At 37.7% G+C, this 20,153-nt stretch overlaps 1 protein-coding gene across 2 annotated transcripts in view; it reads right to left on the reverse strand.

The window, feature by feature from the left end:
- The window catches only part of LOC107098578 (A disintegrin and metalloproteinase with thrombospondin motifs 3-like), a 232,713-nt gene that overhangs the window by 135,461 nt on the left and 77,099 nt on the right, over nucleotides 1–20,153 (reverse strand). For both annotated transcript variants that reach the window (XM_015396319.1, XM_015396318.1), the window contains exon 3: nucleotides 10,135–10,334. In XM_015396319.1, coding sequence (XP_015251805.1) covers nucleotides 10,135–10,334 — 200 coding nt within the window. The remainder of the gene's footprint in view (nucleotides 1–10,134; nucleotides 10,335–20,153) is intronic.

The following is a 20,153-nucleotide window of genomic DNA, read 5'->3' on the forward strand; positions in this document are numbered from 1 at the left end:
TGTCAAAATTTTGGTGTCGATCATTCGATTTCATCCTGGACACTACAGAAAATGGGCTAAAAGTGTTAAAAACCGGAATTCTCCTTTAAAGGTGTAAAAGAATATTTACCGCAAAGGGCTATAAGTCCGTAAAACTAAATGAGAATACACCTAAAAACCATAATTAGCAAACAGAAGGCTTATTGATTACTCAGGAAATAATGTCTGTTTAAATCGATGTTTTCCTCATCCCTATAAATAAAAAGCTCTACAGAATTTTTCTTCCTGACTGAAGCTTTTCATTTCTGCAAATGTCAGTTGAGAGGGCGTTGGTGCTTGGAGCTGTTGTTTGGAGAGATAATGGATCTTTGCTGGACACCACATTTTCTTTGAAGTCTGTCATGGTCACTGAGGCAATGTATAATAACTTTTCCCACAGACACATTCTGAAAGATGTGAGGCAAATATGGAGCTCTTATCGATTTCTTGACCGTCTGAGAGGGAGAACTGATGGCTTGACAACAAAGACGCAGAAGAAGAAGCAGTTTTACCTTGATCATTAGCAAAACTGAAATACTGAAATAGAAATGACGCAAGTAAAAAAAAAAAAACGGTGAATGCAAAAGCAACAAATTGGGCATAAAGCGTAACAAAAAATTGACTAAAAGATCATCTAAATGTTTTAGATGATCTTTTAGAAAATCATCCTAAAACCTAATTATATTTATTTTAGGCTAAACCTAATTTTAGAAAATTAGGTTTAGCCTAAAATGAATAAAAACCCATAGTTGTGCAAATGTAAAAACATTGATGTGCTAATAAGAAATAAAGTAATTCACATTATTTTCTCAATTTATCCAGAGTATAAAAGCTGGGATCTGGTTTATTTGCAGGATCATGGGCAGTTTTGCTTAACAGCTCCTGTTGCAAGTGATTTTTATTATATAGTTTAGACAACACAGTGGACATGATGATGGGAACCAGAGAAACAATGCCATCTGTGACAAAACAAACACAACACGATAGCAGTAATAGCAACATGTTGAAAACATTTGTTTAAAAAAAAAAAGCAAATATTTCTGTGTCCTTTAACTTGGCTACTGCCTAATCATTTTGTTTTATGGTGCCATTTAGAGGTGGACTAATTAGTTAGCTGTTGTATAAAATAAGTGTTCCTGAGCATAATGTTACAAGCTGATAGTGAGGACCTGAAAACCTTCAGGGTTTTTTTTTTTTTTCTAGAAATAGGAATTAAATATTAACTATATCGTAGGAAATGTTCCAGGTCCCAATCACACTACAACAAATACATTTATCCATAGTAGTACACCGTTCTTCAGATACTTTGTATTCATGTTAAGTATGGAAAATGGAAACAAAGAAGGAGAACTCTGAAAGTAGGGGGTGCTTTTGCATTAAGAACTGTAGAATCATAAAATAGACCCAAAAATTTACTGATTATCACAGTAAAAAGTATACACAACTGATTATTATAGAGTTTGAGAAGGTTGCAAGTACCCAGTTTGAGGCCTACAGCCTCCACTCAAGGTTCCTAAGCAAAACCCTTAACCCCACACTGCTCCCCGAGTGCCACACAATGGCAGCCCACTGCCACCCAAGGTGATGGGTTAAATGCAGAGGTAAATTTCTCCAATGTCAGATCAATTAAGTTCCTATTATTATCATTATATAATATAAAACGCCAAAAACGGTTGCATTATTTTTTCCAGTGCATATGTGGATCAATTTAGGGGCACAACTACTATTATAGTCCTGTGATATTTTTGCTTAAGATTGTCAAATCATCAACCACTCTCCCATCCACATTATTGTGTCAGGTGTTTTAGATCCAACTCTTATTTAATCCTATCTTATAAATGTTGATTCTCTGTGATCATCATAAGTCAATCCTGCACAAAAACATTACGGTGGATGTACATGTGCACTGGTACTTTTGGTAGTGTCGTAGGTCCCAAGTCCAACATGAAAATATCAAAATGGCATCTCCAAAAAGCTTGTCATGAGGAGAAATGGGTTCTCTAGTCTGTGATCTTACATTTCTTTAATAAGCAAAGCTTCAAAACGGCGATACACCTTCTTCAACATTTTTCCTTGAACTCAACTTTTCTTTAAAGAACCATCGAGCTCCCAGGCCTCTACTAGAGGACCTAGGCTTGCGATGAAAGATGGGTGTGTGAATCTGATCACATTTCCTTTATTTAAGCTTCTACACATTACCCACCAGTACATGCTATGTGCAGCAGTGACAGCTGAATGGGTATACTTTGGCTAACCAGAGACAACAGGCTGCAATGGCTCAGAGGAAATAAGTTGGTCATATCTGCAGGTGGCAACTCACGCTTTAGCACTGAGGCGGGACAAGGAGGGATTATCTGCAGGAGCAGCACACAGCGCTTTATGTTCAATTATAGGTAGAATTTTAATATTTAATCCAGAGCACCCAGAGGGTTTTCTGAGTTATTTGTTGTGTATTTAAGTTTTACCTGAGAGGTTAAAGGACCAAATGCCTCCATACAGTAGCTGTACATTTTGTTTACACTTGTTCATACTTGTAATTTTTGTTGCTTCTTTTTGCATGTAACAATTTATAACTACTATCTTTGAATAAAATATTTAAATTAACAATCAATTTTTGAATTTAACTCCTCTAAATTAACAACTGTAACTAACTAGCTAGGTTGCATCAGGTGCCAAGTATGAAAACGCACACTAAAGGGAAGTGAGACCCTGCAAGGAAGTGAAATACCAGCATTACACCTGTGATCTAAAAAAGATTTCACTGACAATTCAATTTCATTTACGCTGAAAAAACAATAGGCCCTCAATTCAGCAAGGATTTCTCCTTTTCTGACATTCTCGTTCTTAACTCATATTTCAAAATAATGCAAGTTAGAGCTGTAATCATAATACTGTGAAAACCTCCAATTTTTCCTGGAGAAAATCCAACCCTAAGAATTTGAATGTTGGCCCATGTCTACCTTCAACAGTTTTCACAGTGTAATGGAGTTTCATTAACGACAACTGATAAGAAACTAAAGGCACTCCTCATTTGCTGCAAACTGGGAATGTCTTTGCCAACCAACAAATACATTCAGGTAACATGTTTTCAAACTGCTGACAAATAAAAGCTGGAGAAGTCTATGCAAACATAAAAGCTCATTAAATGCTAAAATCAGCGGTGATTGTATTGAGGTAAAGTCATGAGTGAGAAAGATGGGGCTTCGTCTTAATTAGTAAGAAAATTCAAAGAGAAGAGGAGGGAAAGGAGCTAGGAAGATGATGGGGAATGACAGGGAACCTAATGAAGGGAGGGAAGGAAAATGCATGACAGAAGGAAGACGAGGCGGATGAAAGGGGAGACAGATGAAAGGAAAAGGAATAGTAAGAAAATACAGGCAGCAGAATTGTGATAAAAGGAGGAAACATTAAGGTAAAAAGTAGATAGAAAGGAAACCCAACCAAAAAAAGGGAGAATTGTTTTTCAGAAAGAACAGCTATAGATATACACATCAACATAACAATTTTGGACAGAAAGAAAAAAGGAGTTGAGAAAAAGAGCCAAGAGGGAGAAGGGTGGAGAGCAGGAAAGCTAAGCCTGCAGAGTGAGGATCAGACAGGGAGACAGAATAAGGGAAATACCAGGAAGCAAACAGATCGAGATAAAAGGAAAGAGTTGGCTGAACATGGATGTCCTTCTCAATCCTACTAATCAGTTTTCAGAGGACAGAGAGATCCCTGCTGACAAATGCCAGTAGGGACCTCTGTTGGAAAACACCACCCATAACTCACTCAAAACATGTCCTGCAACAGTCCAGTTCAAAGCTCTGTAACAAACCTGCAACAGATTCACACCAGATGCAAGAGGGGAGGGATTTATTTTTGTGTTTTCAATCTGTCTCTGAGGCCTGTCTGTTTGCATTGTAATTACTGTGCCCAACAACACCAGCGTGTGCCACACACCAGCATTACATAGCTGGTGTGTGGTACACCATTATCTCCAGCCTGTCACTGTGCACAAGAGGAGGGTTTCAATCTTGCAGAATTGTTGCTGAGAATCAGAGGCAGTTCATAAAGCAATGCCTGTCTCTGCAGAAAGCGTCAGTGCCACTGGTTCAAAGTATTTATCCCCATCTTTCAGCCAAGCAAGAATATCTCATTAAAACCACAGACTGTGAATTTGACAATATGTTCTTCAAGCAAACGGGAGGCATTTTTCTGGCATTCCTGACAACATGACAAGCTAATTCCATATCTCCAATCAGCCTCCTGAGACCAGGGATAGCCTCCTTCGATCGTAAATTCGCTGTGAAAACATCTCAGTGAAATGACCCTGTTGGCACGGAGCAGTGTCCATAACCAGCTTAGGGATTATCTGAACTATAGCTGTTAGAAAACGAATTATAGCCTCCTTTGTGTTTGGAAGAGCCATTCTCTCACTTTCAGTCAGTGTAATGAGAAGCAAAGGGCACTGGTCATTTAGAAAAACATAATTTTTTCCTTCTGTAAGGCTGAAAATTTATCAGCTTAGATTATAAACATTCACCTCACTAAAACAGATGGAGATTATTAAATAGCAGTGTAATACATTTCAACAAACAGATCCATTTGGACTCTATCTAACTGGATTACATTTATCACAAAACAATGTCGAGGTTAAATAAATTTGTTTAAAACGGATTGACATTTGAGAATAAAAAAAAAAAAGTGACTTACAAGCAAACCTGCCCAGAACTCCAGTTCCTGACAGCCTTCACTTTTTAATGCGTCCCTGCTCCAACACTCAAACTGCTTAATTATTTTCCCCTACCCGTTATCAGCTTCTGCGAAAGCCCGGTAATGACTTAGGAAAGCATTGAAAAGTGTCAGGTTATTGATTTATGAGCACAAGTCATTCATACACAAATTTTGGTGTGATCCTGTGCATTCATTAATCATCTAATTATTATATAAGTTTTGTCTGGTCGTTTGTTCGTTCATACTGGAACTTGACCGCAGCCATGTTCTTAAATAAAACATATGACAAGCTTGTAAAATCCGATAGTTTAAGTGACTTTTTCATTATGGAATTAAAGATATTTAAAAAAAATCTGTTTAATTCTGATAGGTCGGACTTAGTAGATATGAATAGAAGAAACAGATCATACAGTAAAATTAGAACAGAATTTGCTCATAGGGAATTATAGGCTTACTAGCAGGTATAGCAATTCCTATTGCTATAGCAATTAGCAGCAGGGGCAAAAATAATTTTCCCCAACTAAGTAACTTGACCAGTAAGCAGGAATCAGTCAGAATAGATACAGTACCGAACAAGAAATAAAAGCCTTTTAGCTTTAAAAAAAGGAATTCATAATTGGCCATGATTGAGATATAAAAGACACAAATATTTAGAAAAAATGCTTAGCTTCTAAGTATAAGTATATTTGTAAACAATGCAATACAGGCTTACTGAAGTTAGTCAAATGAGTCACAGAAATAGAATAATATAGGTATTCCAGCAGGAAATTTGCTGTAGCCCTGAAAGGCAAGAGAAACAATCTGGAAAAGAAAAGTTTGAAGCTTTTTTTCATTTACTTTTATTTTCTTCCCTTAAAAGCAAGTAAAAAATAAATAAATAAAAGGAAAATTTCTGTTTGTTCTTGTAATACTCTTTTTTGCCACTAGGCTCTGAAGCAATAAGAGAGACACTGACTGTTGTGTGTATTCTTCTACTGTATAGTCAAAGCCTGGTTTGACTGACAAGGTCCAATTTCTTGTCTTATATAACTCAAAAAGTGTTTTAGGGCCAAACACATTTTTTAAAACCAAAACATAACTTCTTGCACTCACTTGTAGTTGGAAGCACCACCCTCTTGATGGATAGAAAATGTATTACACAAACAAACACATAGTAAAATGAGTTGGTTAAAAAAATGTTTTTCCTCTCTTGCAGTGCTTGAGAAAAAAAAGACTAACAAATATAACCATGGGTGTTTTTTTTGTGATATTGGAGGAAAAAAACGACTTAGAAATCTAAACTAGATCCACCCATCTGTTGTTGAGGTTAAAAACTCTTTAGGTTTCCCGACTACTTTCCATTTAGTTGTTGTATCAAAAACTAAAATTATAACTAAAAGTCAGGGGAGTGATGGCCTAGTGGGTTAGAGCAGTGTACTTGTGCTCTGAGAAGGTTGCAAGTACCTAGTTGAATCTCACAGCCTCCACTTTGGATTACTAAGCAAGACCCTTAATCCCTGATTGCTCCCCAGGTGCCACACAATGGCAGCCCTCTGCTCCCCAAGGGGATGGGTTAACTGCAGAGGTAAATTTCTCCAATGTGAGATTAATAAAGTTCAATTATTATTATTATTATTCAAATGTAAATAAATATAATCATTTAAGCATTCATATTGTTGCCACATTATTTCTTACACCAATATGTAATATACTGTGACAAGTTATGATAAGCATTGACTGACAGCAAGTCTAAGGTTATCTGGGAAATACAGTCTTGATCCTAAGAAAGGGGAGTTATGAAGTTGACCTACAAATATGCTGAATCATCCCTGAAAATAATTACCTATTGCTCATAAAAAGAAAAGATTGATATGATAACCACATGACATGGCCAATGAATACAGTTTTTGTTACTTTGCTAAAATCTAATTTTATATATACATTTAAAAAACCAGGCATCTCTAAACTTTTGAAGAATATAGCTGACATTGAGTTTCTGTCTTAAGACTACAATGCCTCTAGTGGCATAACAAAGTATTGCGAGAACAGTTAGTAACATTTCCCTTTTATTTTCATTTTTTACTTGCCTTTCAGGGCAGAATAAAAAAACATAAAATTAGTATGAGTCTTTTCCAGCTTTCCTGATAAAAAGGCCAATTATATCAAACTTAACAATAAATTAAATAGAAAAAATACAAATCATGGCATACAAATCAAACGCACATTGGCTATTAGCTGACTTAAAGATTTATTATGATTATTAAAACACAATGAAGGACTGCATGCTGCAGATGCAGCAAGTTCACATGCAAAGTCAATGGTCCATGTGCATCAAGGCACAGCAAAAGGTCCTGCAGCGCATTTTGAGCAGCATGTCTATGCAGCTGAAGCAATGCGTCATGAGCTTCTGAGCATCTGACGTGCTGCGAAAGCAGCAGGTGCTACAGTTAGAAAAAATTTAACTTTTGCTGCTAGACGTGTCGTATCAACCAATGAGAGAAGCTGAACTGGTAGCTGGTAGGGAGACAGGCACAGCGCTGCTGATGCAGAGAGCTATGATCACTCCACTGAAACAGTTTATTAACGCCTAAATTAACTTAAAAAGTCGAAACCTGCCGGCAAAATATGTTTGCTTTTATTATTCTCCTTCCAGCCACCGTGAACAGTAGCGGAAGCTCGCAAAAAGGTGACCGGACCAGAGGCTGCTGTTGAACTGGATTCCCAGTGACAGAGCTCCACCGGTGTACAGGGGTCTGAGCGGCTCTGATGGCGAAATAATATTTGAAGGCAGGATTGTAATCTTTATAAACTGAGATGGACTTTCTCACTTAAAACATATTAAAACTACTTTTTACCCACTTCTTAAAGCAAATATAGCAAAGCCGATCTCTGCCATTAAACAGAGGGGCACCAGACACCTCTGGACTCATGTTACTCGACGTCTGACCTTAATGTGGACATTAAAATACGCCAAGCGACTCTCTCGATTTTAGACGCCACTGTTACAGGCAAAGTAATAATAGGGTAGCTCAGCTCAACGCGCATCAGGCCCACTTTTCAGCTAGAGTGGCAAAGATGCTCCAGACATGCATCAGAACTAAACTAGTACAGGCATCAAAATTGAAGCAGCACACGTGTTTTTTCTGCTTCTGCTGCGTGCAGTGTGAATGTAGCATTAATTGGAATTGTCCTGCATGGAGCACAGTTTGAAGACAACGGAAAGCCAATATCAAACACATTCTGCTTGAATTAGGACTAACTGCCCTTGATTTAGATGTGAGAGTCCCACCTGTGTTTACAGTACAATTCACTTATCTATTTTTAACATTTCACTGAAATAAAAGAATCTCAAAATTGCACAAACATTTTTCATTTCATTAGCATGAATACAATATACCGGTATGTTTAAATGGCAATATAAAAGACAGCGGACTTAGTCAATTCAAAGAGCAGCTGAAGATCAAAGAATTCAGGAAACATTAGGATAAGTGACGCTGACATGTGTCGTGGCATTTCTCCATTTGACAGTGATGTTGCTCAGAGTGCATTAGTGTCTGAAGCCTCTGACTGACACTAACCCAGTGCCAGGCAAACAGACTGCAGCCTGGTAGAGATTCAACTGCATAACCACTTTAAAATCTTTCAAAATATGACAATAATAAACTCACTATCCAAGTTATTTCTAGTTTCAACTAACTTAAACAGACTAATGTTGTCTTCCTTTATAATAACTCAGTATTTTATCAAACACTATCTTTATATTTGATAAAAATGTTTTTTTTATTTTTTTTATTTTGGAGCCATGCTGACCTGTTGAGTTTTGCCAGTATGCATTAATTACGCAAAATAATGCAGGACTGACTCCCAACACCACCTTTTAAAATGTCTAGTCTAATATCCTCATTCCACAATTTTTTTTTTCCACAAAAGTGTGAGGATCATTAACACCAGGCTCACAATGCAGTTTGTGATGCCCAATTACCATATTTGGATTTTTTTTTCAGCATGGCCTGAATGAGCAGGTCAGGGTTGACTTCATTTATCAATGCACTGTTTATGGAAATCAAAACCAATGTCAGCATCTCTGTGTTATAAGTTATTGAAAGATTTTAATATGACAATATTATGACCACATCATAAAAATACAAGGAAAGGTAAGAAAAAGAAAGCAGAACTACTCACAATGTGCCTGTGTGGAGCAGTGAATGCTGTGCTAGAGGGAAGTCAGTACATTATCATCCAATCAGAATCTGGATAATAATGTGAGTCGGATGAATGTGAAATGACTGTTCAGACAGCAGTTGCTTTAAATACAATCAGATACATTTTTTATTCATAACTCATATTGATGTGGAATAATCTGGATTTTTTTGGGAGGTAAGAAATCTAATTTGGGCCGCTCTAAACTGCCATGAAAAAATTGTATACGGGTTAATTTGGGTGGCATTTACCTGAGCTGTGGACATAGCCTAAGACGCTCTGGGACTCGTATGGAAATGATTTTTTGCTCTGCTTTGATTTTATTGCTGAACAGCAAAAAGGGACCTTAAATGTGCCAAGTGATGCCTGTAGTTTCCCAGGTCCTGAAACGGTTCACTAGGGGATCGCCAGGTTTCCAAAGCTTTAGTAATGGGTTGAAATCTTTTCTAGGGTGGCAGATGTCAATAAATTGTAGGTTTATCCTTTTTTTGTAGTTGTTTTAATTGGGAAATATTAAACCACATTTTTGGCATATTTTAGCCCACTTTATACTATTACCGGTAGTGATTTTCAAAGTGATTTCTTGATTCCATGTGGTCAGGAAAATCAAACCCACATCATGTTAATAACATTGGATTAATAATTTTCTCTCAATAAATCACTTAAAAATGCTGGTGGTGTTTACTCAAGTTGTTTAGTTGAGGAGGAACAATCAGCTGAAACAGTTGTTACTTTAGCAGAGTGGGAATGTTAAAATGATCTTAGCATTCTGTTTACTTTAAGGGGACTTTAAAGAACATGATTGCTAACTAAGCATGTGGATGTAGCACAAATAACTGATTGACTGGAGGCTGCTTGAATAGTGGTTCAATCACAGTGTGATTAAGCCTTTTGTTTCATGGCCTCATAGACTGTTAAGCACTTACTTCTGGATGATTGGCTCTACATGTCTGAGGGTTTTCTCCCTAAATTGTCTGTGAATCCCAGCATATTTAGGTTATTCCAAACCTTTCTGGTGGCAAAGTCTTATTTTGTAGGCCACCCAAAAAAAAAAACACTAATACTGTTGGGGCAAATCTAAGGTAACATGGACTTCTAGAACCGCTGGTATCAAATACCTCTGTTACCAAACCTTTTTTTGCCATTGAATGTTTTTTTTTCTGTTCAAAAAGAAAAATCACACACAGAATGTAAGAAAACACAAAGGCTAAGAAGACTTACGATATTCATCAAAGTCAGAAGATAATTCTGCACATGCTCCTTGCCATGGAACCGGACTACTGAGTCGTCAACTCCCAGCAGGACTTCAATGTTGTAGTCTCCTTCTCCAGCATCTCTACGATGGCGGCGGCGGCGGTGGACTGTCTTGTTAACCTGCTGTGTTAATGAATCGAGTGTCCCGGGGACATTGAGATCTGGTTCTGAAAAGACAACAAACAACATTAAACAATTATTCAATAAAGCTATAAGATGCAGGTTTAATACATGGCTCACATTTTACATTTTGGCATACATATAACATTTCAAGCATTGCACTTTTGCAAACTCCTGGCAGGTTTAGATACTAGAATATATACTATATTTATATTTGTAATAGCACTGTGCAGTACAGTATTTTATTTGTTTACTTTTTATAGTTTGTTACTTATTCTGTTATTTTTTTTTACTTTTTAAGGTCCACATTTTGCGTGACCACTTTTGCTGTAATATTTTGCTGCTGTAACACCACAATTTACTCACTGTGGGACAACAAAGGGATTTTTATTATATTCCAAATATATATACATACACACATATATATATACATACAAACACACCCCCCCACACACACATATATATATATATATATTTATAGTCTGTAAAATATGGTACCTTTCCAATCTTACATGTAGTTTTATTAAATTCACAAAGGCTTTGAGGTAGCTTGTGTGTTAATAAATCTGTGTTTATTTAGTGAATTGAGTTACTGAATCCATACTTGTTAGGATTCCAGTTTGTGTGGGTTGTTTTTTGTGTTTTCCTCTCTCCACCACCAGGCGGTGCCCTGTCCTCGTTGGGCCTCCCTGCACACCTGCGGCTTGTTAGGTCATTACCAGAGGAGTACTTGAGCAGTGGGCTGTCACCACCTCGACGCCAGAGTGTTTGCCAGTATTGGGTACTCTAGCCAAACTGAGATTAGCAGGGTCTAACCTTAGCATTGTTTCTCTGAGTCTGAACTAGATTTTTTTTTCTTTGTTCTTCAGCAGGAAGACTTCCTGTGTTACTGGATTAGCCTGGACCTTCTACCCCTGGAAGGATTTACTGAATCTTACTGAGCAAGGGGAAAACCTCCACATGATCCGTTCAAGTCCACTCCTGGAAAACTAAGTGACAGCCCGCTCCTTTACTCTTCTGGGTCAAACGTATGTCTGCCTGTTCACTCTCCAGCGAGTTCCCTCTTTTCTAGATTAAACCCCCACAAACTGGTGTTGGGTTTTAATCCAGAGAAATGTGAGTTTAAAAGATTAAAAGGAAATAATCAACACAGAGACAGGGTTTTGTGACGTCAGCGTCTGCAGAGCGGAGAGAAGCTGCTGGCTTGGAAAACCAGCACCTTCTCACACAGATCCCTTCATGGCAAAGCCTTTTATTAAGAGTTTACAACATCATAAGGCGGGCCTAAAACAGAAGACCCAGTAATGATTATCTGGGAGGATGCAGGTAATAAGATGGCTGGTTTCGTCTGGTTTGGTCTGCCGCGGTTTCCGTAGACTCGTGAACGCGCTTTTAGGAAATCCTATACACTACTGTTTAGGCTCTAAAAACATTCTAAATGACTTCGTTTCGAGTAAATTATGGACGCTACCCACTCAGGACACTTGGAATACATTGGACGAGCAGTATGGAGGAATATTGACACGTTTTTTGTGGACTTTTATGGACCTTTCTGCCTCGGGCACCATAGACCTCCATTATTTGAATGTCAGCAGAGAGCAAGAAGCCTCCCAGATCTCCAGATGCATTTGAGATATCAAAAAAGTACTCCAGAGTGTTGTTCAGCATGGGGGTGAGTAGAAAATGAAGGCTAATCATGTTTTGGGTGTACTATTCCTTTAACTGATCACTGTGATCTCTCCTCCAGAGTTTTCGGTTCTGGTTCACCAGTCCACTGAGTTCCAGCATTGTTTCCCCACAGAGTTTCAATCTCAATCAGCATTTGCTAACCTACAATTAACCTGTTTAACTTTTACCCTTGATCTCTGAGTGGTTCTCTGCATGTGGGTCAGATCTTTAAAGCCCATTATGACAATACTAAATATGATCATTTGATCGGTCCTTCAGCTATCCGCTGCATCAGCCTCCTGTACTTAATATACTTGACTGGCTGCATTGATGCATTGAGTTTGTGACTAAATACCAATGACTGCAGAGCTTATGGCACAGAATAACTCCACCGTTATGACCTAAAACTTGACTTTTGGGAGAATAAATAAAATCTGACTGCTATGGTGCATGTGGGACATTCAAATACAAATCACGTCCAAATAAAAAAAGGCCAGAGTGACATACTGCCAGGAAAAGAGGAGACAAACAGAGTATGGCTATTGTTCGGGGCATTTTTACAGTTCACAGATCATCCTCTGAGGTTTAATCACAGACTTCAAAGCAAGCTTCTGCCTTGAATCCAAATGAAAATGGACTGATCTATTTACTTTGACAGATCTTGGGCCAATCTGCTTCCCTCTTTGCAACTAAGTGAGACCAAGAAATTGATAAAGCTTCAATTTTCGATAGAATAGACAGCAAGTATTTAAACAAAATATCTCTGTGAAACCAATTAGAGTGGCTTTATGGATAAGAAAGCATTTATCTTGTCTCCTCTGCAGTCCTCAAGAGAGCTTTAAACTCTGTGATACAGCAGCTAAGGTAAAAAAAAAATTAAGCGTTTTATAACAATACCTAAAATTACAAATACCTTTGTTTTGGGCACCAGCCATCTGGCTGGATGTCCCAGAACGGCTGCTGCACATACAGGTTTAAAACCTGTGGAGAAAATCTTGGCTGCAATTTAAAAGAATTGTGTTGTTGTGTCTGAGCGAGTGTTTTGTTTGTAGCTGAGAGCCCACAGAGAGGCTGTCATTAAGGATTGCTTCTGGTTTTGTTCAGTTTTAACCAGGGGGTGGGGGGGGGGGGGCAATTTAAGATTAAATTAAATATAAGAGGTTCACCCCTCTGGTATTTGTCACACTGCTTTATTGTTATCCGCCTTATTGCTGAGAGTTATGTTATGTTTTTTCAGGGAAAGTTGTCCTTACAATATGGGTAACCAAAAACTCAGGAGAATGATTCCATATCTCCACTTGGTCGGAACTCATTTAGATTTACTTCAGGATCTTTTAAATTGTTTTCCCATGTCACCCCATAGGAGATAATATGCTATTAAAATGTCAATAAAAGCCTTATGAACCTCCCCTAATAAATGTCTTACTTGAAAAAATCCCAAACCAAATGGCTATAGACTGAATATTTGAGTGTTGCTATACCAAATGCCTTGAGCTTTAACAAATCTTTTATATCTCTATAATAATGCACTATAACCACAATAACTCCTGTAACAACCACTGTGCAGCTATATTATAGTTTTTTATTTATTGACTGTGCAATATGCTGAATGTGCAATATATCATACCACTACCCAACCTGCAAATTTGTATTTCAAATATTTTTATCATTTCAGAAAACATGGGGAAAAGATGTCAACCAACAAATGAATGCAAGTAATCAAACTGTAAAAATATTAAGATGTTAAATCCCCTACGCTATTTAGAACATTTTTAAACTGGTAATAGATGTTTTACCAGAAATGTATACATACATTGGTGACTGCAAAACTTCTTTCTTTTTTTTTCTGTTGTCATTTCATTGGATTCGCTGGTAACTGTTGCTTTATGTAAAAGAGCTACAGTAATAGAATAGCCAGTGACAAATTCTGAAGCTCTCCTTGCCCAGCTGATCAGATTAGGTCAGACTAAAGAGGGCTGGGTAACAGTGTCTGCAACCCTTTTTAACAATGTTGTAATAAAGTGATTTAAATCCATGTATAATTTTCTTACTTCCTTATAATTGTTTTAACTATCTTGTCAATCTTAAAAAGCATTAGAAGCTATAATTGAACTATTTAGTGTTTCATCTAAACACATGGATCCCATTGATCTTTAATGTTAAACCATATCACAGACATTGGTTCAGGGCTAGTTGAGGCTCGTGTAGAGCTTCTAACTAAATATCAACCAAAAGCAAAGGAGGCTCATCTTACTTTATTAGCAAGAAATGATAACCTTTAGGTACTGAACACTGAACCAAAAAGGAGGTTAGGTTCATACAAATACAAAAAAAGGTTCAAATTCAAACAAAAAAAACAGTTACAGTTCCTTCATCTGTTAAAACAATATATTTATCTTACTCAGCCAGGTTAAAAGATGGGCTGTGTTTTAGATAAAAGTAACACTTAGATTGCTAAACATGATGATTGTGTTAATTCCAAAAAAAGTCACACACTCAGATACCTTGAAAAAGTTTTGCTTAGTCAAATGTTTAAATGGAAATACTTCAGGAAACCATGACAAAGAAAATAAGAAATTGTGATGCTCCATCAGAGTTCAGTTTGAATGCCTGTCATGTGAAGACAGCACCCATTTGCCTTTAGTTTCTCTGCATTTCATGAATTGCGTCTGAATTAAAAGTAGGTATAAACAAAACACAAGTTTAGATACTAGCTTCACGGGGTTAAAATCCAATATTATAAAACTCTGGGAAATCTCAAGCCATAAATTACAGCAAAGCCCGCTTGTTCATTTTTGCAGGCAAGCTTGGGGCTGCAAACAAGGCCAGTGATTGAGTGAAGCGGGAGCTAGAATAAATATGAAGCGATGGCTGCCACCTCAGCTGTGGCCCGACTCCGACAGAAGTAGGATTGTGGAGCACATTCCTCCTCTCTTCTGCTCTCGTCATGACACAGGCATTCTTGTGCCGCTGGCTTGCTCCCTCCTCCCGCTCTCGAGTAAACAGGCTTTTCTGAGGTCCCAACTTCAAACACACAGGACTTCCTCTCAGCAGAGCTCCTGCTGCTGCCACACCACGCAATGCTTTGCCATGCTACACCCCACCCTGCCCCGCCTCAGCAGAGCTTAACCCTGGCCTGCAATCCGGTCCCACGGGAGCCCTACCAAGCAGTAGCCCATGACACAGGACCCAGCCAGCGCCTGCCCAAGGTGGGAAAGCGTGGGCCAGACTACCACAGGTTAAAAATGGCATTTAGGTAGGCGACAGGCAACTCTCCTTCAGCCTGGTGGAAATCTACTCTGTCTGCTGGGAAGTCTTTAATACACACTTTGCTCCATTCACAGAAGCTACCACTCCAGAGACCCATTAGTGGGAGTAGGCGCTGACATTTTGGTATGTCGACAGATGTGTACTTTGTTTATTTTACAAAGAGTTTAGGAAATAGTCTCGTCTGTGATGATGCACAGAAAATTATATTTGTGAGTATTAATAGATCTAACAGCAAACTAATAAGAAATCTTAGTAATCTGGACAGCATGCATTGCATAACCAACGTTTTCAACAACTATGAGCAGCATCTCACATTAAAACATGGGCTGTAATCCTTTTATCTGTCTCTGTGACACAGAGCTGGGCCTGCAGGATTGCCCTATTTACTGTCACCATGTGTTTGGAAATAATTCAGATAGCCTCATCAAGATTAAGAACAAGAATTTGCATAAAGTCTACTCCGGGTTGAAAGTCATTTGTCTCTTGTGGCAAAACTAGTAAGGGTTAAATCAAAGTGGCTTATTAAGATCAAGAAAGTTCTATGTCTCTACTGGTTTTAATTGTCACAATTCATACAGGGAATATATGAAGCTCACAAAAACCTATCAAAATGCCAGGTTGTTGTGATATTAAAAAAATGAAGCCATGCTAAGTCATGCAACAATTTCTGATCTGTTTGTCTCGCTTTAATAAATTTGACTTAAAAACAAACAAGTATGACAGAGGAAATATTAATAACAAAAGAGCTGCAACAACCTGATTGCTAAACTTTGTACCTGCTTGAATTAATATTTTGTAAAAAAAAAAAAAAAAAAAAAAAAGATTTTAATGTTCAGTTTTCTTTTAGATGTTTCTAAAAACATGGAAGGACTTGTCCTGTGAAGGCTCTCTTTAGATGCCTTCACAATTTTCTGCCCTATTTAGCTTTGAGAAGCCAATTCTACAACTCATATACCCTTTTCCCTCTGGCCGAAAAAAACAGTTTAAACCCAGGAAGAATCAGCTTTCAGTGGTAGTGGGAACAATTCACTGACACGTGTCTACCCAGGTCAAATGACTTGGCAAGCGTTCCGCATTAAAATGCCCTCAGCTGTGATCAGCATGCTGTGGGAACACCAGATGTGGGTTGACTCGTTAAATTACGTGACACCATTGAAGGCAAAGTACAGACATCAACACATCGCGCCAGTCACTTCTAATGTAACAAGCCGAAATAACTCTGTTTACCTTTGATAAATATGGCGCAGGGATTCAGACAGATATAGTAAAAGAATGAAATAATAAAGAATACTGACTATGAGCTGGCTGCCGTCCATTTTACTCTCTATAATTTACTTTCCTAATTTCCCCTGCATTGTTGACATCATCAACGCTCACCCTGTCATCAGACACACATTGGTGAGGGACAGTGACCACGTAGATTGCCAACAGGGGGTCAGATTCTGCTTTTCATTAAAATGGGAAAAGAGCCAAAAGCAATTGTAAGCAGGTCAACCCGATTTTGAAAAAAACAACGTTTTCAGAGGGAAAGCAGCTTTATTTTGCCTACGATAAAGATTTCAGTCTTTTAGGGCCAGTATCCTGCAGGTTTTAGATTATTCTCTGCTTTAACAGACCAGAACCAAATAACCCAAATCAAACTTTTGACATCTGATTCAGATGTGTTGGACCAGGGAGATATCTAAAAGTTGTAGGATACCAGCCCTTGAGGGCTTGAGTGTGACATCCCTGATCAAAAGGAAATGTAACACCAAAGAATGATGAGGCCACCACATTTTTTCCCTTTAGGTATGGTGTTCTTTCAGTAATGTGCTGTGCTGCTAACCTGCCATAAGCCAGAATTATAGGTGAAGTTCAATTTGAATTCTTCACAGCTTCCATCTGGAAAGCCTCCTGTGAAAAGACTTCACAAAAAGGAGGGATATTTTATACAATTATTTGGGCCGATTCTGTAAATCAATTTGGACCTGCCTTCCAGCTTTAACCCAATTGTAGTAGCAGCTGTGATGTTTCACATTCTTGATTTCTTTCACAACTAGCAGAGTTAACTGATAAATCAAACTTAAATCAAAGGCACAAAAACCCTTCCAATCCACACATGCACAACCGGCATCCTTTTCCTTGTTTTTCGAAATGAAATTAAGGGCAATCAAGCTAAAAGCTGTGCAGCCATGTTTGTTTTGCTTCCACCTTAGGTTGGCACATTAGTGTCATCCACTTCACTGCATTTCATTGGTCTGAAACATTTCTATTTCGAGGCTGAAGCTTCCACTGGCTTCTGGTGAGATGCATTTTTTGGGGGGAGTTTACAAATTGTTATTTCATAAATCTTCAATTTCACAATTCAAAGTAACTGTATTGCTGCTTGCCATAAATACATTCTGGAACTACACCTAAAAGCCCAACTTCCACCCTAATACATTGTCCAACAGGCTGCATAGATTTGTGCTGGATTAGATCTTCTTTTGAAAGAAAGCTTATTGTTTTCTACTCTGTTCCTTAGTCAGAACATATTCAGAATACAGGACCCTGTTGTAAAACTGAGATAAAAATACCTGCTACTGATTCATTCAAATCCCTTAGTATTGCCTCCTCCACATTTTGTATTTATATCAATTATAGACAGAAGTGAAGACCTTGCAATGCATCTTTTTCTATTATTAATGAACATAGAGCTTCATAAAGCTAGTTAATTTTATACTTTGTGACCTACCCACAGACTTTCTTAAACAGTGTCGTGCATAATCATGTTCAAAGGAATGGAACATTGAGGCTTTCTAAAAACCATTTTATTTGACCGTTTTTGACCGCACCCCAGATGAATGGATTCACGAGAGGACCTCCTGTTGTCTGGAACTATAAACTATATAGTGCTGATTTTACTTCATAATTTTAAATTGATCACATCACATTCAAAGAACTATTCGGTAGTTGACCAAAAATATAGCTTAGTTTTCCCAACTGTAAAATCTAAATATGTGATCAGCAACTAATCATTTTCCCTCAAGCTAAACTTAATGGCTACACTATACCGAATTTTTCCTGCCATAAAACAAGCGCACACATTTTCAATTTCAGAGCCCGATTTCCTCAACTAGCAATCAAAAACAAGTTATGCTCACATTCAAAACTTCTGCTTTCTTTCAAATATATAAAGATTTTCCATCAAATCTTTGTTTCTGCTCACAGATCTAATGCCTCTTGCACAGATATTTTCTCCTCTCGTTTACTTCCCTCTCCATCATTGCAAACCAGTTACATCTGCATGTTGATTTTTTTCACTGTCTCTCTCAGACTGGGGTCGTATCATCGCCTAGCAACCTTTTCAGCCAATAGTACCACAATCTCAGAAAGGGTGTGCTTGCTTTCTTCTACTGAGTTTGCAGGTTAGCCGATGGGTTTGTGAGCTGTATCTCTGACTCAACAGAGACTGGTTCGAGCACAAGGAGAAAGAAGTTAAAGTGAGGAGAAAATATCTCTGGTGAAAGCATTAGATCTGAGAGCTAAATAAAAGATTCAAATAAGATTTTCTAAGAAAACTGACGTTTAAATGCATGCATTAAAAGTTCTGAGTGCAATTAGAGGAAATTCTGTTTTTTTAAATGTGTACTCTTGGTTTCTTGTAGAAAAAAATCCCCTATTGTAGTGTTTAGGGGGTGAAGGAGTGCTTTAAAATGTTTTACAATTAAAAGCAAGTTTTTCCAACATATAACACACTGAGAGGACCAACTGCGCCTTATTTGGCTCAGTGCTGTGTTAAGTTTAGAAACAGGATTTAGATCTAAGCTGTAAATTAACATTTAAGTAGGTTTAGGGTTAGGTTTGTACTGATAATGGTAAGGTTCAGGGTTTGGGGCAGGCTGATGCCTTCACAATAAATTGAGTTTTTTTCAGTAAAGATAGAATTTACGTGCTTCACAGAAAGTTTTGTCCTCTTTGTGAGGACCCATTATATATCCTGCCCTTATTTTACAGTTAACTATCAAGCCATTGATTTGATTTACACCTATAAATGTAAAAATACTCATAAACAATGATACTAACTTAAAATAAAAATGCAGAAACAGAAACACTATACAGTAAATAATGCATAGGAGATTCAAAGTAGAATTGCAGATAAAAGGTTTATCTAAATTATACAGGATTTATATGCTGGACTGAACACAAATTGGAAAGGCACTAAAATAAATAATTTATGTACATTACAAAAAAGCCATTTTAAGAGAAAAGTTAAAATCTTTTCTATCTGCTGTCAATCCTTCAGAATTAGCTTTGTTAGAGCATATTCTCTGAGTGATCCTGGGGTATTTCTATTTTAGCAGATGCCACTGCTAAAATAGAAATACTCACAGAAGAGATTAGAATTTTATTCAAGAGTTGAGTGGGACTCATGAGTCACTAAATCATGACGCTGTCATGTTCTTACATATTTTCATTTCATCAACATCAGCCCCTTATTGGCAGACAGATGGAAATGAACTGAGAGCCATTAAAATGGCTTCATTTTATTCATGGACTGAAAAGGTCAGGATCACTAAATGCTGAGGTTCAAAACCGGAAATCTCAAGAGAGCACAGTAAAGATATGAGATGCCTGATCATAACATTAGATAATGAAGAGGGCAGACATGCAAAAGGCTAAGCATGTATCATATTAGACAGTTACTGTCTTTATTCAGTATCATGGTACCGGTACTTAAACCAGGGCATCATACTTTATTTTCTTAAGAGTTAAGTGCTTTTACAAATTTTTGGAAACTAGAAATTTATATAGAATACAGTTTCTCTGCAGATGTGACACAAAAAAGGGAAATAAAGAAACTTTCCAACAGAATGATAATTACCTACAAAACGCACTCTCTTAAAGGTACACTATGCAACCGGTGTTGATTTTCCAGCGAGGCTCCCCCCAGAGGGCAAAAGTAAAAG

The sequence above is a fragment of the Cyprinodon variegatus genome, unplaced genomic scaffold, assembly GCF_000732505.1.
Source record: "Cyprinodon variegatus isolate N-32 unplaced genomic scaffold, C_variegatus-1.0 Scaffold790, whole genome shotgun sequence".
NCBI classification, from domain to species: Eukaryota; Metazoa; Chordata; class Actinopteri; order Cyprinodontiformes; family Cyprinodontidae; genus Cyprinodon; species Cyprinodon variegatus.